At 36.9% G+C, this 26,751-nt stretch overlaps 1 protein-coding gene across 1 annotated transcript; it reads left to right on the forward strand.

The window, feature by feature from the left end:
* Nucleotides 1-10,854: 10,854 nt before the first annotated feature.
* Nucleotides 10,855-26,316, forward strand: LOC112045454 (uncharacterized). The gene is made up of 10 exons (XM_052885118.1): nt 10,855-10,931; nt 13,068-13,287; nt 14,326-14,456; nt 16,072-16,224; nt 17,850-17,997; nt 20,414-20,448; nt 21,292-21,511; nt 22,323-22,453; nt 24,387-24,539; nt 26,129-26,316. The coding sequence occupies exons 1-10, from the start codon at nt 10,868-10,870 to the stop codon at nt 26,278-26,280; spliced, it is 1,407 nt and encodes a 468-aa protein (XP_052741078.1). The 5' UTR covers nt 10,855-10,867; the 3' UTR covers nt 26,281-26,316.
* Nucleotides 26,317-26,751: the final 435 nt, after the last annotated feature.

Raw genomic sequence — 26,751 nt, forward strand, 5'->3', positions numbered from 1 at the left:
TAACTATAGGTACGTCTGTTAATAGCAATTTATTTTTTTCACTTATTTTGTTTGATAACGTTGGAACGCTAATAATTACTTTTTTGAAAACGTTGTAAAAAAAAGCATATTTACTTGTATGTTAACAAACTCATGAGACCAAACCAACGCGTTCAGATTCGAAAAATATTTTTTTATAACCGCATTCCGAAGTCAACATCGTTATAATATATCTATACTAATATTATAAAGAGGTAAAGTTTGTAAGTTTGTAAGTTTGTAAGTTTGTAAGTTTGTAACAATTTTTTGAAATGGGGTAATCTTCGGAACTACTGGACCGATTTTAAAAATTCTTTCACCAGTAGAATGCTACGTTATCGGGGAGTGCTATAGGCTATATTTTATATTTCTAGCATATATAACTACTGAGATATCGCGGGTTTTCTCTTACAGGTCAGACCGAAAAACTTACTTATTCGCATGCGCTGCCTCAACCATTACGCATAACTGAAATAAATGTATGGAGGCTTTTTGAACCTTTAAAAGTTCTACAAAAAAGTCCGCGACACCATATATCTATCTTTTATAATTTAGCAGATATAGTACTTTTAGTACTTTAATAAATTATTTAAATTTTAAACTAAGGTTTACGTCATTATTTACACAACTAAACTTAAATCCTTATCAAAATAAATTATTTAATAATCACAAGGATATTATAGAGATAAGATTTGCCCTTTACAGTATGTTAATTAGTTATATAGTTTCGGAGATAATACAAAATTTCTGAAAGTCGCAGAAATGCCGCTATATGACGCCCCGCGGTTTCAATTACGTGGTTCCCGTTCCCGTATGAATATGAGGACCAAACATAGCCTATGATACTCGCAAATAATGTAGCTTTCTATTGGTAAAAGAATTTTCCAAATCGGTCCAGTAGATCCAGAGATTACCCCCGACAACCACGCAAACTTTACATCTTTATAGTATTAGCATAGAAGTCGCTTGGGAAATTATAGTCTTTTGGTCATTGCACCACGCACAAAAGGCTGGACCAATTTTGCTGAGGGTAGGGATAGGATAGAGGTAGGGAAGGGGTAGGATAGAGGTAGGGTAGGGGTAATTTAGGGAAAGTGTAGGGTAGGGTAGGGTACGGTACGGATAAGGTAGGGGTAGTGTAGGGTAGGGGCAAGGTAGAGGTAGGGGAAGGATATGGAACGTATAGGGTAGGGGAGGAGTAGGATAGGGGTAGGGTAGGGTAGGGGTAGGGTACGGGTAGGGTACGTGTAGGGTAGGGTTAGGGTAGGGATAAGGTAGGGGTAGGGAAGGGTTAGGGTTAGCGGTAGGGTAGGAGTAAGGTAGGGGTAGGGTAGGGGTAGGGTAGGATAGGGTATGGATAGGTTACGGGTAGGGTTAGGGTAAGGTAAGGTGGGGGGAGGGAAGGGTTAGCGTTAGCGGTAGGGTAGGAGTAAGGTAGGGGTAGTGTAGGGTAGGGGCAAGGTAGAGGTAGGGGAGGAGTAGGATAGGGGTAGGGTAGGGTAGGGGTAGGGTACGGGTAGGGTAGGGTTAGGGTAGGGATAAGGTAGGGGTAGGGAAGGGTTAGGGTTAGCGGTAGGGTAGGAGTAAGGTAGGGGTAGGGTAGGGGTAGGGTAGGATAGGGTATGGATAGGTTACGGGTAGGGTTAGGGTAAGGTAAGGTGGGGGGAGGGAAGGGTTAGCGTTAGCGGTAGGGTAGGAGTAAGGTAGGGGTAGGGTAGGGTAGGGTAGGGTTGGGTAGGTTTACGAGCAGGGTAAGGTAGAGGTAGAGAAGTTTACATCAATTTTTACGCGGACGAAGTCGCGGGCGTCCGCTAGTCTACTATATACACAACATGTACAATGATATAATGTATATACAGGGTGTCCCGTAAATATTACGACGTTTACAAGGTGATAGCTGACATCAAGGCCTACTAAAATAACGCAATACCATATTAGCCGAAATTTCTCGGTTTTTAAGTTAAAACGATTTTTACATAATCAACCCCTTTCGGTACTAAATTAGCAATTGTGACGAAATGTTTAAAAATAATGTACTAATCTTACATCTTTAGAATCGTTATTAAATGAGCATTTTTAAGCTAGATGTACAACTTTGCCTAGAACATTTTTTTATATTAGAGCCTCAATAGCTCAACGGTAAGAGCGGTCGGATTCATCACCGAGGGGTGGTGGTTCGATCCCCGCCCCGTTGGTCTATTGTCATACTCACTCCTAATACAGTCTTTCCCGACTAGTTGGAGGGCAATGGGAATATTGGTCATATTTAAAAAGATATGGCAAATATTCTTTAAAAAAAAAAAACTCGTGAATTCATGTTGTACTATCACAAAGTGCAGCCCCTCGGGCATGCTACGAGATCGATAGTGCTCTCGTAACAAAGGACCTCATCCCCATTCAAGAGCCACGCACAGGATAGAAAGCGAAATCACCTAGACATCTGTCGCTCTAGTGTTTAACTACTAAGTGATCTCAAGTCGCAGTAGGGAATTATATTTTATCTAGTGGTCTACGGCCTGTATTAATAGACGCTACTTAACTCAATATCACGTAGATAATAAAATAATTCAAAATCACTTACCATCAGGTGAGATTGTAGTCAAAAGCTACCTTGTAAAGAATAAAAAAGGTAGGTACTTTTTAATTTTTTTTAAATTTATTTTATTGATAAGATATAACAATTATTTTACATATCGATACTCTCGCCAAACTGTACAGGCAGTTTGTTGGCGAGTTGACGCTCATTATTCTAGTTATTTTTTAAAAGTAATTGCTAAATCTAATTTTAATAAGATAATTAAAACAAAGGTAACCTAGGAATTTAATATTATAAAATGAAATAATACAAAAAAAAATACAAAAGGTGCAAAACAATTTCTATTAAGTAAATCCGTCAGTGATGGGGTCCCCAAGGAAAACTTAAATAAGCAGAGTCGAATTCTTCATCGTATAAATAATTATCACTATTAAGTCCAGTTATTTTAGGCATTTTAAACCTCAATCTATGAAAAACTTCTATAGAGCTGAATTTTTGTATACACCTATTAATAATACGGCGTTGTAATGAAGATTTGAGAAATCGACATTGATATCGTATAAGCTAAAAAAGTTATATAGGTCACGGAAAACAGTTTTTCGCAAATATTTTGAGACCTATTCTCGGGTGCCAATAGAGGTCATTAAAAAAATTGTTTGTCGTGAAATTATTTACAAAAAAAATAAGTTTTGAATTTTCTGGAAAATTAACAGACTCAACCAGGGTTTCATTTATTTTCAGTTTTTGAATACCATCTTTAATACAGGTGAGACTGTGGTGGTTAGACCTCATTTTATAAAAGCTAGAAGTTTGACATGCTCTGATCGTACAAGATATGTACCTAAAGGTAAATCAACTAAAATAAACCGTGTACGAGTATCATTATTCATTATGATATAATATACTATTTATCACTTTGAAAATGACAAAAAATCCTTAAAAATAATGTTAATATTTTATATTTTTTGCTAGAAACCTCTTTACAAACTGAGAGCCTGCGATAGTCAGACTTGCGCCAAATTTAATAATGTTCGACAGACTATCCTCTTAAGTGCTACAGCTACTTAAGGAGTTTTGGTCTTGGTGTCTTAGAAGACAACAGGTTTCAAGGGTCCAGATTCTTAATTTTCCAAGAATAAAATGTATTTTTTTCTACTCCCATTTCGTAATCTACTCAATATAAAACCTCAAACCATATCACAAGGCTATTCATTCCTAAAGGGAATAAAGGGAAGGATGTGAAATACCCAACTGTGACTTATATATTTTTTTTTGTTAAATAGCGATAAACTAAAAAAGAAAAAACCTGGCTGAATTGGTGTTTGAGACCCTCGAACTTAAATTTTTAGTTTCCGACTAATTATTATCACCATTATCTAATAATATTATAACCTGACGTTTCTAAAGTACTTGTAAACTAAGCCCATTTGAAAAAAATATCTTTATTATACAGGTCACAAGTTTTTATGATAAGCTTTGTTATGATCTTCTTTTGGGCATGTTAGTGCTTGCGCCAGATGACCTGACTCTTCTCAGCCAACATAACATATTGTATTTGGCATATGCTGACAAACTATCACCATTAATAGAATGAGGTGTATCTGAATCTTGCAGATTCTTAGCCCATTATATTTTATGGTCCTTTGCACTAAATTAAACGAATGCTTTAACTAGCATCATGTAACACCAGCCAAATCACAAAACATTAATTATAATATTATATACATTAAATGTTATCTTAATAAATCTTCTAGACATTATGCGCTTATAACTGGCGAATTAATTAATTTACCTAATTATGAAAAGTCATATTATTGCAGGGAGTTTTTATACTTTAACGTGATATTAATGTTTCCTGTTTGTTTTTAACACCTATTTATATTGTGGAAGTCTAAATATACTTTGGAATTCCGAACTTGGTCAATATTTCTATCGTGACTTGAAAATTAACTTAGAACCAGAGCTCTCTGTTCAGTTGGGTACTCATGGGAAGAGGCCGGGGTCTCACCAGTGTGCTGTGTGAACCTGTCAAGATAAAATATCAGATGTTAATGATACATATAGATCAAAGTCACCGACATAGCTCGATGTGTCGCGAAGCTGAAGTGGCAATGAGCAGAGCACATACTTCGAAGAGCCGATGGACGTCGGGGTCCCTAGGTGCTGCCATGTCGACCCCGCACTACAAAGCGCAGTATCGGTTGAACCCCACCAGGTGAACTAACGACATCAAGCGAGTCGCAGGGATTCGCTGGATGCAGGTGGCTCAGGATCGTGATGTTTGGAAGTCCTTACAAAAGGCCTATGTCCTGCAGTGGACGTCGATCGGCTGATATGTCGATGATGATGAATGATAAATTATAATTATTTAAAAACCCAAGCACCAAAGCTAATCGAGCACGTGAATTTCAAGGAATCAAACCAACTTCCAAACTGAAAATTATTGATGGAAATTTTTTTTGGAAGTAAGAAAAGCTTAAGAATGAATGCTTAGCCCGACCCAGCTTATTCACTAAATTTGATCTATTAGACACCTAATATAATTAACATCAAATCAATACCAACCGCATTTTTCGTATTCTGTAAAGCCCAGCCCACAGTTGACGAAAATCACAGTGGCAAATACACTGGTTAGAAATTTTGATTAGTTCGAGCTCGAGTGTCCTTTCAAAATGAAAGGGGTTAGGCCAATAGTCCACCACGCTGGCCCAATGTGGATTGGCAGACGCAGAGAATTAAGAAAATTCTCTGCGTTTGCATGTTTCCTCACGATGGTTTTCCTTCACCATTTGAGACACGTGATATTTCATTTCTTAAAATGCACATAACTGAAAAGTTGGAGTTGCATGCTTCGGACCGAATTCGAATCCACACCCTCAGGAATCCAAGGCAGAGGTCATCTCCACTGGGCTATCACGGTTCTAAAAATAAAAAAATAATGACTTATATAAATTACCAAGCACTACGAGTACGTACGTCTATGTTAAACCATCGAGTCCCGATAAGAAATCGATGTTTTGAAGAACACGATGAATTTTGTATGAAATAGCAGATGCATTCGGTGGAGATAGATGATATTTCCGACTGTACTCTTCGTCTCTGACGTATAAAATATGTAAGAGGTATTTTCACATCGAATTTATGCTCGCTTAGTACTTACTTGCGGCATACGATTCGAATAATACATTAAATCTTCGCGCCGATTTCTTTATAAGATATGTCTATAACGGGTTTCTTTTGTTGAAAATGGAATAGGAAAATGGAAAAAGTTTATCCGTGGATTATCCAGTTTCTCAATTCATGACATTTCTCTTGCTTCATACTTTCATAAAGCTGTATTGTAACATAATAAATATAAATATAGCTGACTACCCGCGGTTTCACCTGCATAGTTTCTGCTCCCGTGAAATAAGTGGATATGATATTCACGACACTCACAGATAACGTGACTTTCTATTGCAGTAAAATCTTCGAAATCGATTTAGTCGATCCAGAGGTTACCCCGTATCTTACAAATTTTACCTCTTTATGATCTTAAAACATAAATGAGAAAGGTTTCATCAAAAAAATGACATTCATAAATTTCAAAACTCTACCCCGAAAGGGTTAATAAGGGTTTAAAGCTTTTTTATTATAAATAGTTCATGTTTTGAATTATATTTTCGTAAAATGATTAGTGGACTATTTATTACACCTACATAAAACGTGCAAAAATATAAATAGTAGGAGGTGAAATAGGGGGTGAAAATTTACATGTAGATTCACGCGGACGAAGTCGCGGGCGACCGGTAGTCTTAAATTATAGCACAAACAGTAATCATTCAAGCATGTAACATACATTCAGATGTTATAGCAATCCATCTCTACACCACACTTCAGCTATCTATCATAAGAGACGATCAATCTACGTTCATATCTATACTTACTTACGATAGTCGATACACATACAAGTATCTGAACAACATTAAAATAGAACTAGTATTGCAACTAGTCTAGTTAAAAGAATAAATTCAAGAATTGTTATTTTACTATTTGCTAGCCAACGCCCCGCGGTTTCACACGCGTAGTTCTAAAACTAATTCTGGTAATACGGGGATAAAATATAGCCTATGCCAATTATAAATATAACGTGGCTTAGTGGTTAAGGAACTTTTAAAATCAGTTTAGTAAATCCGGAAACCACAAACTATACTAGATATAGTATATATTTGATATCGACATTTATTTGATAGCAACATCAAGTTTTTCTGTATCTGTACCAAAAGCGCAGATTTTTATCCCGCATTTAATATTTCTTTTCATTTCATCCCTCTTATTTCAACCTATAGTCTGGTTTTCAACCTTAAGTCTTCGAACAGTGAGTGTTGCCAGTGATGACCTACGGATCCGAGACTTGGTCGTTAACTCGCGAAGTCGCGAAGCTGAAGTGGCAGACCACATAGTTCGAAGAGCCGAGTGATGATCCCAAGGTGCTGCTGTGCAAGTGCAAGGTGCTGGTGTGCTCTAGGCCGTTGTGCTTGGAGGTCCATGCAAGAGGCCTATGGATAAATAAATATTAGTAGCACATAATAATAATAATAATACCCTTTTATTCAGATTATTATTTTTTTACAAACTTAAAAAAATAACCAAGAAACAGCTACTGCACTCAATCTCTCGTTTATGTTTTTAGTTTGTAAAAAAAAATTATAATCTGAATAAAAGTAGCACATGATGGTTAATATTAAACATAATGGAGAAGTTGAAGGTGCATGCCCCGGACCGGATTCAAACCTATGGCCTCCGAATCAAAGTCAGAGTCATATGCACTGGCCATCACGGTTTTGTACAACTTGAAATTATTTTTAATAAAAAACAGTGGTATCTGAAAATCTAAGATGTTCTCGCAAACACTGCCAATTAATTAGTCTCTAATAGCAAGAAATTTATTATTAAAATTTTCTCAAGTAACTTTATTTTCAACCAATTATCCTAAGCTTTGTGCATTTACATTTTAATATGCAACAGGAACAGTATCATCCTTATCAGTGAATGGATGTCCTCTGGACATACTCGTGTCTCTTGTGGTAACTTCCAAACACTACGGTCTTGAACCGCTAGCATCCAGCGGCTCCCTAAAACAGGTCTGTGACGTTGGTCCATCTGACGATGGGTCAACCAACACTACTCTGTCCAGCACCATTTCAGTAACTTAGAACCCCCAACGATCTTCGGCTCGTCGAACTATGTGTCTACTACAACTCAACTTCACGATACTGAGCCACCTGCATCCAGCGAATCCCTGCTTGATGTCGTCAGTCCACCTGGAGGGGGGTCGACCAACACTGCGCTTACTAGTGCGGGGTCGCCATTCCAGCACTTTGGGATCACGTTTGATAACAACCGTTATCAGATCATAACTATAATGACCAGGACCGACGGCTTTAATTGCTCTCAACCAAATGCCACAAAATTCCCAACTCCGGGCTGTTATTGAGAATTTCGAAAAAGATAGAAAATCTCTATATTTCATAGTCCAGGTCACGAACCTTGAACCTCAATCACAAGCCGTAGGTATAGTTACGACTAACCACTAGACAAACAAGGCAGGCCAACATAGGCGTAAACAAATCCAAGTTCCAAAGGTCTATCTAGGGTCATTTTACGTGTTATTAAAAACAATATGCCCAAATAGACAGGCTTAATGAATATGTTAATTAATATTAAAATTGTATGTATTCACTCATTATAATTTATAATGTACTCAAGTTCATACGGTTACAATACATTCATTTATACAGACATATACACACTACACTAATTGTTCACATTATGTGATGGAAAACTGTTGAAATATTGTACCGCATCACGCAACTACCAAATATACTGTTCCCGACAGGAGTATACTTGGTCCTATTACATGTTCTATTACGGTAGCTTACCTATAAACCAATCAGACAGGTATATGAATCCTATATCAATACAATACGTCAATGTAAATCGAATCGCGCTAGGTAATCAACTCTTGACTATAGTGTATAGACCTATAGTATCTACCTTCAGATGCATTATGTGTATTATTACAATAGGAATCATATTTATTGGCCCTCTACATAGGCTTGCAATGCATGTCTCCTTATACCAGAAGGGATATGGAGCTTAAACCCACCAAGCTGCTTCAATTGACGAGTTCAGAGGGATGTTTGATTCTCACAATCACTATCAGATACTCGATAACCTTTCAGAGTTGATACCACAATCACAGGCATTATCATCAAGGGTTAAAAATATGATTAAGTGAATTCCCATCGCATCTGCAGCAAATGCGTCTAACACTCACGTCTCAACACCTGTATGTAAATCAGACTAATCAAATCCTACAGCTCTGTGTATGCAGAACGTGCCGCGTGACCACAATGCAGTACTAGTTTGCTCAGACAACGTAATGTATTTATTATAAATTTTAAAACACTCTTATTTCTGCATCAAAATTGTAATAGGATCTGGAATTATATGGAAAACATCACGTAAATCATTTTTGATGACACAAGTTATTATATAAGTCTATCTGTACTAACATTAATAAGCTGATTTTGATCTTTAGTTGAATGCGCTAATCTCAGTAATTACTGGTTCAAATAGAAAAAATAATAAATAGTCCAATAACTGTCATGTCCATGTTCTGCAAGACTATGGAACGGGTTCTGAATGGCAAGCTCCTTACATACCTAGAGGGAAAAGACCTCTTGTCAGACCGGCAATATGACTTCCGTCTACTGGTGACCTTCCTAAGTATGCTACTCATACTTGGAGCGAATCCATTGAAAAATATAGGGCGGGACGTTTTCCTTGAAGGCTTTTGACCGGGTTTAGCATGTCAGTCGTTTCAGTAAGCTGCGTACAAGATATCCGCTGACCTGCCCCAAAAAATTAGATATCCAATCGGAACGGTAATTTCGAATTAGAGTAGACGGCTGCTCATCTGACTTATTATACGTCAATGTCGGTGTACCACAAGATCTGTTCTCTCCGCTACATTTTTACTGCTGCATACCAATGATCTGCTTAATCCCAGTATCTTTGGGTATGCGGATGACAGCATAGTATAGAAGAGTTACATATCTAGCCCTAGAGCCAGCTGATGAGATTTATGAGCTCAGAGAGGCTTTTGTTAACTGCGTGAATATGAACCTGACGATGGCGATACGAATATTTTGGTTAAATTCAATGCTATCAAGACTCAGGCGTGTTTATTTTCCGCCAATAACCTTTCACTTTGGCTCCCATCTTATCCAACCTCAAGTTCGGGAAAAGCATCGAATCTATAGCTGAAAGGAGCCAAAAACTGGAAATCTCAATAAGGTCAAGCGGTTCTTCACACCCCACTCTCCCACACGCCCACTCACTCTTTACCAGGCTCAGTTCAAAATTTGTATGGAGTACTGCAGCGACCTCTAGAATAGCTCCGCCAAATATCAGCTTGATGCAATATACTCTATACGTTTAGATCGCTGCGCTAGAAGGTTCATTGGTAATGAACTGATGACACAGGTTGACCTTGCAACATGGTCGCAATGTTGCTTGTATGTCGCTTTACTATCGGATATACGTTGGTGAGTGAGCGCAGAAAGTTCATCATCTTGTTACTCTTTCTCCTTTCTATCATAGAACAGCAAGATGCCGTGAACTGTATCACTAAGCGATTTGTATCCACATTCCTAATTCGCACAGCAAAAATTTGAAATGCACTTCCGGTATTAGTGTTTCCTGACACTTATAATTTAAATCTATGTAAGCGCGATCCAACTTAGGTGAATCAATACATTATGATGTCTATTTTCTTACGGTTCCTTCCTAGAAATCCCGGAGGTTAGATCCATAACCTCTTCTTAGCTAAGTTTATTACCAGTTAGTAAAGCTTCGATTTTTTTTTAATAAATCAAAAAAGAGGTCATTGCTATAATTCTATTATCCGGCATAAATAATATTAGCTCGACAGTCATAATCTGGTTTCGTTATCTTCAATACATTTTAATTAATTTTTTACATTATTATAAAGTGATGATCATAAGTGATGTCGTAAACCTAAAATTAAAGATGAGGGTTACAAGCACACATTTTAATTTATTTCATAATCTGTACAAAAACGTTTATTATTTCGCTTTAGTGAGCACGATTTATTTTTAAATGTGGCACCGAAAAAACTGATGCTGCATAAATATGAGTACGTGTTATATATAAAACAGGCGTTAGATGCAGACATCAGTGTGTAATTAAGTTTTATATGATAAAGACCGACAATATTTTGGACGGAAAACGGTCAATAATTCAAAAATGTTTCGAATTTTAATTGTGGGATTAATTGGTTATTTTGTTGCTGAATCAAACGCTTGTCCAGGTAAGACTTCATTTACTTAACGATATATTGATCTCTTACAGATATCCTTTTTCTTTAAATTATATAAATATTTCTTTAAATTATAAATTATATAATATAAAAGTAAGATTTTTTTTTATTCAAAGACATGTTTACTTTTGAATGCGATCTCACCAGACGATACAATCAAAGTAGCATGTGTGTCGATCCAGAGTAAAATCTATTTCCATTCTAAATTTCAGCCAAATCGCTGCAATAGTTGCGGCGTTAAAGAGTAACAAACATCCATACAAACTTTCGCGTTTATAATATTAGTAGGATATTGAGGTCAACAAGCAGGTTGCAGAGAGCCGCTGGATGATAGCGGCTCGAGACCGTTGAGAAGTCCATGCAAGAGGCCTATGTTCAGCAGTGAACAGTGTTCAGTGTCCATCGGCTGATAATGATGATGATGATGATGATGATATTGACTCAGGTCTAGTGTAGTGGTAGGCACCGGCCGTGGCTAGTTGTTGTGGTTGTTAACCGTCAGAAGTAAAAGTAGAATAAACTTTTAAATAAGTTTATTCCACCTTTACCTCTGACGGTAGTTCCACCCTATAGCTTGGCAATTTTGTTCGTAAAATCGAACGAATCGAATAAAAAACCAACGACTGATGCACCTCACTTCCCCGCACGCACGATTTCACACCCGCGCAGTCCTGCCCCTCGTCGCTCGCATATCATGGGAGTGTCATCAACAAACTTGCCAGACTATAGACTGTATTGTCATACGTCACTTAACATCAGGTGAGATCGCACTCAAGGGCTAACTTATCATTTTAAAAAAAGTTGGCTGTCGGAAAACACATTGACTGGCAGCCTCCTGGGTTCGATCCCGGCTGGACCGATTGAGGTTTTTTGATTGGTCAGTCTGGTTGGTGGGAAGCTTCGGCCGTGGCTAGTTACCACCCTACTGGTAAAGACATACCCTTAACTACAATCTTACCTGTTGGTAAGTGATGATGCAATCTAAGATGGAAGCGGGCTAACTTGTTAGAAGAAGGATGAAAATCCACACAACATTGTACTGGAAGGCTAAATCGCTTGGCGATACGTCTTTGTCGGTAGGGTGTTAACTAGCCATGGTCGAAAGCCTCCCACACCGGGGATCGAACCTCTGTCTTGTATATCCACCGCGCATATATGTTATATAATAGTCAAACATGAGATCATGAGAAAACACAGACTTATTAGATGTATTGATTTTGTATTGATTTAGATTCACCCATATTTGGGAAAAGAGATGGTCCATTTCAAGTCCACTCTTGTACCTTGTATCATTAAAATTAAAAAAATACAGGGTATTTATTAAAATCTAAATAAGTGAGTAAATCTAACTAAATAAAAAGAAATAAATAAGATTAAAACTCAAATTATTGAGTTAGGTATATCAAGATGGCGCTCTTAGAGCATCTATGACATTACATTTGACAGAAAACATCAAAACGACTATTGCGTTGAAAATGTCATCAATCCGCCATTGTTACACGTATTAGTGTTGCATTTCTTGGGAGAGAATGAGTATTATTTCGAAAGAGTTAATGTAAATTCGTCGATTTGTAAAATCGAAAATAGTTAAAAAAAATATTTTCTATTAGTTCCGCCAGGGTACAATGACTGATCCTGGGCTCTATACAATAGGCTACTCGCCTGCTGTATCTAAGAAGATTTTTTGCTTACAGGCAGTTTAGATGTCTAGAAACTCTAATCACATTTTTATTTGTGAAAATAATCTCGTAATTGTAATATTTTTATAAAACAAAATTGTATTTTTATCACGTCACCGCAAACGCCAATCATAAACTGCAACGTCATTCGCTACATGGCAACGGTTTGTGATTGGCGCTTGCGGTGACGTGATATAATCATATCACTGCAAACGCCAATCACGCTGTTATCTCTATGAATGACGTCACTTGCTAATATGTTGTTTCGGCGGATAAAATTTTACGTAGATATTTTTTCATTTATATTAATTTTTTTACTGGTTATTATTGACAGGACAAAATAATATATAGCTATATATAATACTTCCATAATTCAGTTTAAACACTGTTTACAAAAGAGGCAAGTATTTTGGACCATCTCCTTTACATTTACATGCTTTCTCCACAGCATCCTTTATCACACCCTGCAAACCAGACGACAAAGAATGTATACGATCCAGCGCCGAAGCAGCGTTGCCACGCTTAGTGGCTGGTATACCTGAATTAGGAATACAGAAATTGGATCCCTCTACAATAGATTCCGTCAACTCTGAGCAAGCCGGTTTGAAATTCGGCTTCAAGGATCTTGTTATAACTGGCGTTAGCAAATGCAAGATTCTAGACCTTGAGTAAGTAATTATATTATCACATTTTCAATTGAATTTTATGTTTGCTTTTCGAAAATTCACTGATTAATATACACTTAGTACCTATATCAGCATTGAGTGGTGTTTTTTATTCCTTTTTATTGGGAGTTTTATATATGTTTTCCCACATTGAAAGAAAGAAAGAAAAAATGTTTATTTTATAATTATGCCTTAGCACTATTGTAGAGTCTGATGCCATGACCATCCAGGTATATCCAGACCAAAATCCAAGTACCTATAAGTAGTATAAAATCAGAACGTCAGAACACCATTGAGTCATAATAGCTCATTTACATTCTCGCGCGAGCGGCGAGACGAGCCGCGAGGCGAAGTATGAGGCCAATGATAATACTCGACGGTAAGAGCGGTCGGAATCATCACCGAGGGGTGGTTGTTCGATCCCCGCCCCGTTGGTCTATTGTCGTACCCACTCCTAGCACAGTCTTTCCCAACTAGTTGAGGAGAATGGGAATGTTGGCCATATTATAAAAGATATGGCAAATATTCTTTACTAGCGGACGCCCGTGACTTCGTCCGCGTGTAGTTCAGTTTCTCACAAATCCCGCGGAAACCATGGATTAGTCTTGGATGAAAGGTAGCTTATGTGTTAATAATGCAAAATCTATTTTCATTCCAAATTGCAGTGTGCATTGGGTGCAGCGTAAAAGAGGAACAAACATACTTACACATTTACACACTTAAACACAAACTTTCGCCTTTGTAATATTAGTTTGATATAAAAAAAAAATTAAAAAAATGTGTAAACAGTGCGCTCGTAGTTCGTCTCGCCACTTTCGACGCGTCGAGGTACGAGACGATGTACGAGGCGCGAGTGTAACTGAGCTGTAGAAAATTTCAGTATTTCTCATTTTCATCGCTTTAGTACGCTTTTAAAATTATACATATACAACTAAATATAATAATATTTAAATTACTAGTAACTAACCTAACCTAAACTTATTATAAAAATGCATCGTTTAAATGAGTTGTTGAATAAAAAATAATATTATTTTTTAACAGGCGCGATACAACGAAGAGTACCGTGAAGTTGACTGTCGAATGTCCGCTCCATTTCTCTGGGAAATATCACCTGAAAGGAAAACTGCTCTTGTTCGAGGCTTATGGGGATGGAGACGTCGAAATCAGTACCCGTAAGACATCAATCCTATGCTAGACTTCTGCGATAGACTAGACTAGACTAGTCTAGACTTTCAATAAACCGAGAGCAACACGTTCTCATTTTACGAATGATGAAAGTTTGTCACCTAGTGCTCCTATCTATCTATCTCCTATAAGTCATCGCCAGTGGCGTAGCGAGGCGTGGGCGAATGGGGTGGTCGCCCACGGCCTCGTACATAAATGGGCCCAGCGAGGCCGTAAAAACCTGCGCGGCCTCACATCCCCTAAGTACCTACCTATTTATGCAAATAAATTTAGTAAAAAAGCCAACTGTGTCACAATAAATTGTTACTTTTGACGGCCTCCGTGGCGCAGTGGTATGCGCGATGGATTTAGAAGCCGAAGGTCCTGGGTTCGATCCCCGGCTGGGCCGATTGAGGTTTTCTTAATTGGTCTAGGTCTGGCTGGTGGGAGGCTCCGGCCGTGGCAAGATACTACACTATCGACAAAGGTGTACCGCTAAGCGATTTACGTTCCGGTATGATGTCGTGTGGAAACCGAAAGGTGTGGATTTTCATCCTCCTCCTAACAAGTTAGCCCGGTCCCATCTTAGATTGCACCATCACTTACCATCAGGTGAGATTGTAGTCAAGGACTAACTTGTAAAGAATAAAAAAAAAAAAAAATTTTACTACCTTCAATTTTATTTTAGAATCAGAGAAACTAATTATTGCGACACATGTGCTATTCATTAAAAACTTTTTCGTTGGTTAAAAGGGCCCCTTTTTAACCAACGAAAAAGTTTTTTCGCAGATGCTTTTGTTGCCCACGCCTAGATTTGTCTATGTTACGCCACTGGTCATAGCCATTATCATCACCATTATCGGCCAACGGACGTCCACTGCTGGATATAGGCCTCTTGTATAGACTTCGAAAAACTAATATCCTGCGGCTCCCTACAGTCTATATCGTCGGTCCACCTTGTAGGAAGTCGACCAACTGCGTTTTCCTATACAGGGTCACCATACCAGACCTGGGAACTTCCATCGGCTTTTCGAGCTCTGCACATTGTCAGTTTATTCAAAATCGCCGGACATAACTCTATGAGCTATGTCGAGTGACTTTGGTTCTTCTGCGGATCTCCTCATGTCTAATTCGACGCAGAGAAACTCCAAGCATAGCTCGTTCCAGCTGAGTAACTCTGAGCCTTCTTATGAGGCACATAGTTAGCAACCAAGTCTCGGATCCGTAATTCATCACAGAAACAGTTAAGACTTGCTTTGTCAGGCAATGAGAAATTCCATGTTACGGTAAGCAATTATGGAGTTATAGCTTTGCAAGTTCGTTGATGACACTCCCATGATATGCGGGCGAAGGGGGAAAGACTGCGCGTGAAGTGAGTTGCATCAATCGTGGGTTTTCATTCATTGTTACACGTCGCCCGGCCCGCGCGGACCAACGGGAGTGCTATGAACGAATTTGCCAAGCGATAGAGCCGTTGCTTTGGAAGGTAGCAGTTTTTGAATGGTGTAGATCCTTCATCCTTAATTGCCATCCATTGTAACAAAAGTACTAAGTCTATATCTCCAGGAACTGCTTTAATAATATGTATCGACATCTGAATCACTCTATTATTTACCTCCGCAGAAAAAGTGCGATTCATAGTTGAAGTCAAAATCAAGGACATAGTAAAAGACGGCCAAAAATACTGGAAAATAACCGGTTTCGACTACAGTTACAAGCTGCTGGATAAAGTTGAAATTAACCTGACAAATCTTTATGATGGCGACGAGAAAAAAGGTCAGTGTGAATTGAAATTTAAATCGCACCTCAGAATACATATATCAAACTGAACGCGAGATTTATCCTTAATGTCATACCTACTCTTAGTTTTTTAAGTCTTAAGTCTTTCCACACTGTTTATGAAAATCCTAACTAATATGACTTTTAAAAGAATTCACTAATGGAATGGATAATTCACTATTATCAACGAGTAACTTAAGCTAGGTTATATCTCCGTATTCCCTCAGGAATGGGAGCTATGTGAACTTATTTTTAGTAATTTAAAGATAACTGAGAAAGGAATTTTTTTATACTTTAAAGTTAGTGGCATAACTGTGCAATATTGCTAAATTAATGCTAATGGATGCTTTTATTAATCTCGTCTCTAGATATGTTCTTTAAAGACTTTTTTTTTATATCGAAACAGTATGAGTATGGATATCGTATTTATTAATCTCTATCTACGACGACCTCCGTGGCGCAGTGGTATGCGCGGTGGATTTACAAAACGGAGGTCCTAGGTTCGATCCCCGGAAGGGCAGATTGAGATTTTCTTAATTTGTCCAGGTCTGGCTGGTGGGAGGCTTCGGCTGTGGCTAGTTACCACCCTACCGGCAAAGACGTACCGCCAAGCGATTTAGCGTTCCGGTACGATGCCGTGTAGAAACCGAAAGGGGTGTGGATTTTCATCCTCCTCCTAACAAGTTAGCCCGCTTCCATCTTAGACTGCATCATCACTTACCATCAGGTGAGATTGTAGTCAAGGGCTAACTGAGAAGAATTAAAAAAAAAACTATGACGATATCGTAGATTGAGAGATATAGAGACGAATTCAAAATGTACACTGTCTAGTTTTGTCCGATTTTTGAAACTTAAATACCTACATTATAGATTCTTAAAAATGTTGGTATGATGTAAACCTGGTCAAACTATAAGATTTCCGCGTACTCGTACCGATAAAATAAATTTCAAGGAACATTTTATATTATTGAGTCAGTGGAAATACCCCAAATGCGCTGTAAATAAACAAGCTCTCACTACATTACACTTAATATTATATAGGCGAAAGTTTGTTTGTAAGCATGTATGTCGCTACTGGAGCGATTTGGCTGAAATTTTGAAAGGAAATAGATTTTACTATGGATTGACACATAGGCTACTTTTCATCCCGGAAAAATCGATGGTTCCCGCGGGATTTGTGAAAAACTGAATTCCACGCGGACGAAGCGCGGACATCCGCTAGTACTTAATCAATAAATGGTTATCTAAGAGTCTTGCTTACTTACTAACTTAACTTTTTTTAACGATTCACTATATTTTTATTGGAGTTTACTTAAGAATCGATATTTCATATATAGCCCGCGGTATAAGAAAAATATGGGCAGTAAAATTCGATGAACAAATGACAGCTTTACGTTTTTGTGCGCAACCTATTTTGCGCAAATTTCAACGTTCGCTGCTGACAACAGCGTGCACGCCGCGGCCTGCTGCTCCTCGGTTGCGCACCTTTCACTTTTCAGGCGTAGTATTGAGACGTATATAGTGTATACTGCGGGGCAACATACACCTATTTAGACAGTCGATCTGAGAGAGTAAACTCCATTCGTGCGTCGGCGCTGACACAGACTTTTTTTTGATTACAGCTGCACCAATGTTGGCGACTATCAAAGACAATTCCAACGCGATGGTTGAAGAGATCGGCGGTGATATGATACTGCAGCTGTTGACTATCTACGTGGATTGTGTGAAGACATTCATAATGAGCTGCCCAGCCAGTTACCTAGAAATTGCGTAGGAAATATTTGGACCTAATTATACTTAAATGACATATGTTTTATTTTCAAACAATATATTATTTTTGTTATCAAGAAATGTTTTTTATTGGACGAATGTCTACGGTGGTCTCGGATCCAGCATTAGAATTATCTCACTGTTACTGTCACTAAAATTAACTGAAAATTTTAGTAAAAAATGTATACTTTAAATTTTACTTCAAATAAAAGCTTGTTTTTTTCTTTTAATTTTTTTTATACTTTATGCAGTGGGATTTTTTATTTGTTAAATTAATTTATTTATTTCACACTTTTTAGTTACGATATATGGTTAATTTCGGATTGATTTATTACGTTTATTACAAAGTACGATAATTTATACGTCCAATTGAGGTTAAGCAAATATTCAAAAAATTCTACGGAACGCTCGGTGGGCGATTCTGACTCCCACTTAGCCGATTTTTATAATCAATATATTTAATTTAGTTTATTTTATAACTTCATTTAACAAACCTGCTCGCACCTATAGTCATCCGCCTCGCGTATTTCGTATAGACAATTAATAAATAACGTTTTTCTAATTGTAGTTTTTTTAAACATGGCCATGATATACCATTTTAGAATCCTCACAAAAAGCTCTTGAATTTGATACAAATTATTGCAATATTAGAAAAAAAATATTTTTTCACCTGGAGTCTATAGCGTCTTACAGTCGTCTTGTTATTTTTTTTTAGTTTCACCTATCTAAGAACACTCGGGTTATTGAGATAAATCTAACGATATCCTAATTACGTAAATCCGTTCAGTGGTTTGGAAGATATGAGGTAATAAAGAATATTACATACATACATACATACAAGATACGCGCGAAAAACATAACCCTTCTTGCAGTCGGGTAAAAACTTTCAAAGTCGGACAACTTAATAAAAAGTTACACGTGTTTATACATAAACAAATCTAGGTAGGTATGTGTAGGAGTATTTGGATTTGTTATGCCAAATTGGTAATATATTGTACGTATAACTTAAATTATTTACTTATTAATTTTTTATAGCTAAGAACTTTAATGACATAATATATACATACTCTGTAAAACTGCGAATATTGTGAAAATCTTTTAATAGCTAAACATAGTATCATTGTAATTAAATGTAAGCATAAATGTATTAGCGGTTGATTTTCCTTAATAAATAAATAAATAAGGGAAAGGAGATGATGAGAAGCTATAAAAAAAGCGTCAATAATGGAAGTAATAAAGAAAGTTTTCTAAATTGACTAAAAACTTTCGCGTTTAGAAGGATTATATAGCCAACAAAATTGCATTTGAATGTAATGTACGTACCTACACATATTTTTTTGTAAATAGCTTCCGTGTCGAAGAAGCTGAGCTTTATATCTTTTATTTCCCAAAATAACAAAACAGTTCTACCCTCTCCATTAGGTAATGAAAGACGTTAAATGAAAAAGCTGAAAGTTCACGTTAATTGAACGAAATTATTTATTGATAGCTTTAATGTATTGTTACTTACTAAATTATTATAATGCATAAAATATAAGGCAATGTAAAATAATTAAAAAAGCAATGTATAGGTAAAACAACTTTTTTTTAACTTTAACAAAAGGCCGCTAAAAACCGAATAGATGTTTTAAATAGCTACCAATAACTTTATGAGCTCATCTTAATATCTCGTTTGGTATACATACTAGTGACATATATTTATATACATTACAGGCTTAGCGGGTTTTGAGCCTTTTATAAATATAGCGAGCCTATGATTTTATTGACAGTGTCGTATTTTACTTACTACTTTAGTAGCAGAGAGCGTTTCTTCTGCGATTTCTTGTGTGATTTAAATTCTTATAAAAAATGATTCGGTCGAAGTGTTACTTTTTGCTGTGCATAGTTATATATTTGACGGTTAATTCGTACGCCGGTTCTGGTAATTTCCAATGTTTTTAATGTCTTACTATTTATAATTTAAGTACTTTAATTAAAATTTAAATTTAAATTAATTTGCATTTGTGTTCTAACGATTAGGTAGGTACTTCGTAATTTTGTTATATGTATGTAATAAGATTCGTAGGTCATCAATGTCAACGAAAGGAAATTTGAAAGATTATAATCTCAGAAACTACTGGTCCAATTTCAAAAATTCTTTCCCCGTTTTCATACGTGAACGGGAACAACAATATCTTATATAATCCTTGCGCCCAGTTATAATTATAATTGTAATCTTTTTTATTATTTTATAAAATGACCAACAACTATTTATAGTACTAGTGTTATAGTCCTGTACGTAAGTACGGTAGGCAACAAACAGTGGCGTGCACAGAGCCTCTTAAGTAGGGTATGAGTTTTCGCCGCGTCAGTTTCGGGATCTCACAGACAGATTTCAAAAGATTAAACTATCAAGTGACCAAGCATTACACTTTAGGGAATATTATAAGAAATCATGTGTCCCAGTTGCCAGTAACTTAGCTTAGTGGCAAGCCTTCGAAAAACACTGTAAAATATCAAACTTTAAGGGAAACATCTATGGGAAGATTCTGTTATTCACAAATACCGCGGGAACCATGGATTTTTTTGGGATGAAAAGTAGCCAATCTGTGAATCCAGAGTAAAATCTACTTCTACTCCAAATTACAGCAAAATCGCTTCAGTTGCCGCTACACAAAGGAGATCCTCCACCATCCCTTATTTTATCCCCATGGGGGTTGTTTTTTTAATAATTTATCAAAATCCTATTCAAGCGAACGTCTTCGTCATAGTGTCCAATCATTAATTTCAGTTCAATCAGTCGAAAATCTAAGAGGATACAATACAAACTTTCATCTCCTATTTTATCCCCTTAGGGGTGTAATTTATCAAAATCCTTTCTTAAGGGATGCCTACGTCATAGTAGCTTTTTGCATGCAAAGTCTCAGCCCGATTAGTTTAAAGTTGTCAAAGTTTCATACAACTTTCACCCCCTATTTTATCTCCTTGGAGGTAGAATTGACAAAAATCCTTTCTTAGCGGATGCCTACGTCATAACATCTACCTGCATGCCAAATTTCAGCCCAATCCGTCCAGTGGTTAGCGTTCCGGTACCGACGATATCGTTTAGAAACCAAAAGGGGTGTGGATTTTTATCCTCCTTCTAAAAAAGGCCGCTTCCATCTTAGATTGCATCATTACTTACCATCAGGTGAGCTTGTAGTCAAAGGTAGTAAAGAATAAAAAAAGATCAATTTTTGTAGGCACGTAATTTATCTATAGTATAAAATAATCATAGACATAGTCTTAGTCAAGTTTTCTATTTTTTTTCTGTAGCGCCATTCATACATCCATGTAAACCGAACGATCAGAAATGCATTCTGTCAAGTGGGAAAGCAGCACTACCCTACCTCACCGCTGGTGTACCAGAGCTAGGGTTGCCTGTCGTTGACCCCATAACAATAAACGAGGTCAGGTCTGATGGTGTCAACCTGAAACTGGGTTTCCGAAACCTTAAGATCACCGGTGTCACCAAATGCAAGATAATTGACCTTAGGTAAGTTAATGAAACTTAAATAATTAAGTAGTCATCATCATTGTCCGTCTATTTTAACGACGCCAGACCCCCTAGCCAAGTGGCACGTCGATACTCTTTCTACAATCTTAGCGATTGTAGTCGCTAACGCTTCGAAAACTAGAACGATGTATGGAAATGACAGATCTTTATCAAGTGACCTGCTTATGTCATTCCCATACATCTTTCTAGTTTTCGAAGCGTTAGCGATCGTAGAAAGGGAATCGACATGCTACTTGGCTAGTGGGGCTGTACAGAGTCTAAGATATTTATTAGAAACGACCTTCACCCATCTGTTTAATGGATGAAAAGTGTATCCAATTTTCCCGTCCATTTCTCCCGTTGATCCCATAACAATAAATAAATGAGGTCAGATCTGATGGTGTTTTCAGATGGGATTATCAAATGAACCTTGCTGGTCTATTCACTATATTGGTCTTCATTAACAAGCTTTTAAAATAAACATCAAATCTGTAAATGTCATCTACGTACTGAATTATATCCACCAGTAAGCATCGGGTGACATTAGTTACATATAATCTCAATTACAATGTATGACAACCAGCATGCGTCAAAGATAGTGAATTAGCCTGCAGTCCATCGTAATGGACTAAGATCCGTATTAGAAACGACCTTCATCCATCTGTTTAGTGGATGAAAAATATCTCATATCAAATTTAGCACAGCGACAATCGCGCGCAGCGTGTCGCTCACTATTGCCGCGCTATGTTTGGACACGCCATAATAATGATGATCTTTGATTGAACTAGTTCTTTCTATTGATTTTTTCCAGCCGCAATCCAGAGAGGCACACTATTAAGCTGACTGTGGAATGTCCCCTGCATGCGGAAGGGCAGTACGATCTGAACGGCAAGCTGGCATTTATCAACGCGTACGGGGATGGGGACTTCAAAATCTATACCAGTCAGTACTTATTTGTATTTTTTTATTAAATACTAGTGGACGCCCGCGACATCGTCTTCGTGTAGTTCAGTATTTTACAAATTCCATGGGAACTAATTATTTTTCCGGAATAAAAATTGGCCTTTATGTTGCTAAATAACCTCTTCAATCCTTCAGTAAAAGTTCAATTAACATTAATCTAAGATTCTTATTAGAAACGATCTTCACCCACATGTTTAATGGGTGAAAAGTGTTTATATCAAATTTAGTAATTAAAAAAATATATTAATGTACATTGCTTAGAAATTTCCTGGCCAAACTATTGTAAGCCATTATTGACTATCAAATTTGGAGGTAACCTACTTGCAACATATTTTTAATATCCTTCTTTATTGAATATTTTTTGTCGCGAAAATCAAATCAGAAAGGGGTGAAATAGGGGATGAAAGTTTGTATGGAAAGTCCTTCAATTTTCAAGTTAGATAAATTTGTAAAAATTCATGTGTACTACCAGAAAAATACTAAAAGTTGAAGAAACAGATGGGAAAAGAATACAGCAAAAACTAAAATAACTTGTCAGTAGCTATAAAAATCATGCCCACCTGGAATGGTGGCAAGAATACAGACTGCTCTTTCGCGTTGGACATCCAGGGTGATTTTGAGTAAAAACTTTACTTGATAAAACTAGAGGAAAATTACAAATAGACACAAATAAAAATATTATTAAACTTCACTTCCCTCATAAAATATATACCTATTAACAACAACAGCCCGTATTTCTGGTTTATAATTACTGTGACCTTGTAAATTTAAATGGAATCCACGCGAAATCTGTTTCTATATAAACCAACTTGTATGAATAATTAAAAATGGCCAATCTCGAGTTAAATTCATATTTCCGAGAACAATAATAGTTGTTCTCAGTAAGACAACTATTTTCCTTGTTTTTAACTGACTTCAAAAAAGGAAGAGGTTTCTTAATTCGACCCTTATAGTTTTTATGTGTGTTCGCGGATTATTTCGTCGTTTATGAACCGATTATGATGATTATTTTTATTGTAAAGGAGATATTCCAAGGATGCTATCATGATACAGAAACCAGCATCTCATGATAAGATCCTGGAGAAATCTGTAGGGGCGAAAATTGTAGGGGCTTTAAGTATTTTAATGAAGAAGAGCCATGTAGTTAGCCGTGCAGCCGTCTTTGAAATCGGTTCTATTTTTATAAAAGTTAGTAATGGCCAAGTACGGAGGCATCTGTCTCCTGTTATAGAGGGGTGGTTTGTACAGAAACTCAACACGCTACTCCAATTTAAATTGATGGGCATCCAATTTAAGTTGATGGGCATCCATTTTAATTTGATGCGCATCCAATTTAAGTTCATGGGCATCCAATTTAAGTTGATGCGCATCCAATTTAAGTTGATGGGCATCCAATTTAAGTTGATGGGCATCCAATTCAAGTTGATGGCATAGCGCCAAATATTTAACACGTAAAGTCACAATCGTCTGATATGTACATTAATGATATATAAATAATACCCGGAACGGATGACTTTACGTGTTTTTACGTACCATCCGTTTCCAAATACCGGGTTGCTACTGACAAATACGTGTAAAGATTAAAAATCCTATCCAAAACTGGAACTTAAGACTTCATGAGCAGTCGCCAAAGTGGCTGACCCTTGGTACAATATACAGTTAGTAGTACAGACGCCGCGCGGTTTTACCCGCATGGTTCCCGTTCCCATAAGAATACGGGGATAATAGACATCCTGTAGCCTTCCTCGATAAATGGGCTATCTGACACTGAAAGAAATTTTCAAATCGGACCAGTAGTTCCTGAAATTAGCGCGTTCAAACAAACAAACACTTCAGCTTTATAATATTAGTATAGATTGTAACAATTCCGTAATTTAGTTACATCAAGTCATAAAGCTATTTTTAATTACAGACAAAGTAAGCATCACAGTCGAAATTAAAGTCAAGGATATTCAAAAAAATGGCCGCAAACACTGGAAGGTCACCGGATTCGACTACAGCTATGAAATGATAGAAAAAGTCTACATCGATCTCAAAAATCTGTTCGACGGTGATGAGAAACGCGGTAAGTTCTGGACACTTGCCGCTAAAGCGTAGCTTGAGGGCTATATGTTCTTTGTTATTCAACTTATTTTATAGGACCACACCTCCCTCCTTAGAGGAGAGGGGATCTTATACCCACTCCAATGCGGGTTAGCGGGCTTAGGATGATTTTTAACGACAACTATCGTATGTTAATGAAAATGACCGGGACGGCTTCACGTGCTTTCTGGGGCACGCGGGAGTAATAGACTCGTCTACCTACTCCGGGTTGTAATTATTATTTTTTTTGAAAGGCACTCAAGGCCTCTTAACTTAAGTCCAATCCTAAAATAAAAACATATTGTCTTACAATAATGTAAAAAAATATACTAAAAAACACTACCCTCCTTCTGACGCCTTCGGATAATAAATTCAAAAGGAATGATTTCTGATGAAAGGAATTGATTTAGGTAAAAAAATATTTAAAAAAAAAACGATAATTTGAATTTGGTACTTCCTCTATAAACCACAGAATAGATAAGACAAGTAGGTATAGTCCAGGATCCGGGGTGCATCTTTACAATCGATTACTAATCAGTTAATTTTCCGTGATTAGCTTAATCATGAAAATTCCTGATTCTGGTAGCTAATATTTTACTAAGTAACAACATTAACAACTCAATGTTTTTTTTCCAAAATGCTTGGAAATTTGAGCATTATTTTGAAGACCTTCTTCGAGATACATCGAACTTACTGTACTGGTCGCACAGCGGCCAGCAATAATTACAATAGTTGTATAAAAATACATATCAGTCGTGTTTAGTGGCCAAATAAATTACTTTGTAAAATCATCATTTTAAATTTCGAACTGGCTGGCACATAGAAGGATTTTTTGTGAAAAAAATTACTTTGGCGCGTAAAAAACTATTGTTATTAGTTGTTCGTCAACTTCATCATTGGTTTTAAAATAGTAAAATTAATGAAAGCATCCCGACTATCGACTTCCCATCAAAACTTTGAAATTCAGAATCACACCGACAACACTAGTATACAACAAACATCAACCTCGTTAGAATTATCTCAAACCAACATAATTCCCGGAAAATCCACATTAAACTTTATGAATTGTACTCAATTTTTTTTTCTAATAAAAGTTCTGAATTGTACTACTTAGTCTAATTTCCGCGCATTATTTGAGAAAAGTTTAAATACAAGCCATGGTCACAACTAGGCATTGATGGACAAGTCAGCCATTGACGGTCAATTATTCTCACGTTTCTGCAGCGAAGACGTTTCATAAGTCGTGCCGTCATTCACGCAGCGACCAATACATGATCAGTTATAGTCGTGGGTGCTGAAGAAACGTGAGAATAATTGATAGTCAATGGCTTGCATTACGTATATGTTTATGTATTCACACGTTCGTCCATCAATGCTTCTCTGGCCGGCTTGTAGTATAAATAATGTAGTAATGTATATATCGATGACCTCGTCATTGATACAGTTGATACTAATAAAAATCAATTGTATAAATGCTCCCCGAATTCTCGACTAGCATACACGCGTCTTTGAAATTATTTTAGGTATTAATTTAATTAATTAAATTAAGTAATTAACAATTTTTTTTCACAGCTAAGCCGTTGAAAGATATCCTCGACCACAGTTGGAAGGAAATCATCGATGAAGTAGGCGGCCCAATGGTGAAACAAGTAATAGGGAATTACGTGAATTTTGTCAAGGCGTTTTTCCTTGCTGTTCCATGCAAAGAACTCGAAATCGCATAAGTATACACCAGTAAACGTGATTTTTAGCAATATAAATGTCTAACTATTTATTGAACTACTAACCGACCCTTCACAGTTACTTGTTCAGTTTTTAGGGTTCCGAACGTAACAAAAATGGAACCCTTATAACTTCACAGCGCACATTTTTATGTCTGTCTGTTTTCTCCGAATATACCGCACCATTCCTGTTGAAATTTGGTACACATATCTTTTTTTGTGACCCAAACGCAGATATGTACTGTGAATAAGAAAAAAATTAATATTGGGGGTAAGATGGAAAGTTGAAAAAAAATTTTTGCAAACTTCATCGTGTGATACATAAAATGGAAGGTCCTAATAAAAGGAAAAGAAAACCTCAATCGAGCATTCCACTGCGCCACGGAGGCCCTCAAAAAGTTCTCGTTCCCTTGAAAATACGGAGATATTATATAGCTTATATTAACCGGTGAAAATGTGAAACTTCTTTCTAAT

The sequence above is a fragment of the Bicyclus anynana genome, chromosome 13 (assembly GCF_947172395.1).
Source record: "Bicyclus anynana chromosome 13, ilBicAnyn1.1, whole genome shotgun sequence".
Classification (NCBI taxonomy): domain Eukaryota; kingdom Metazoa; phylum Arthropoda; class Insecta; order Lepidoptera; family Nymphalidae; genus Bicyclus; species Bicyclus anynana.

Coding starts and splice junctions, on each gene's coding strand:
- LOC112045454 (XM_052885118.1), top strand. CDS start 10,868: ATGTTTCGAATTTTAATTGTGGGATTAATTGGTTATTTTGTTGCTGAA. Junction 17,998..20,413: donor GCCAGTTACCTAGAAATTGC/GTAGGAAATATT, acceptor ATTACACTTTAG/GGAATATTATAAGAAATCAT. Junction 24,540..26,128: donor CGACGGTGATGAGAAACGCG/GTAAGTTCTGGA, acceptor TTTTTTTCACAG/CTAAGCCGTTGAAAGATATC.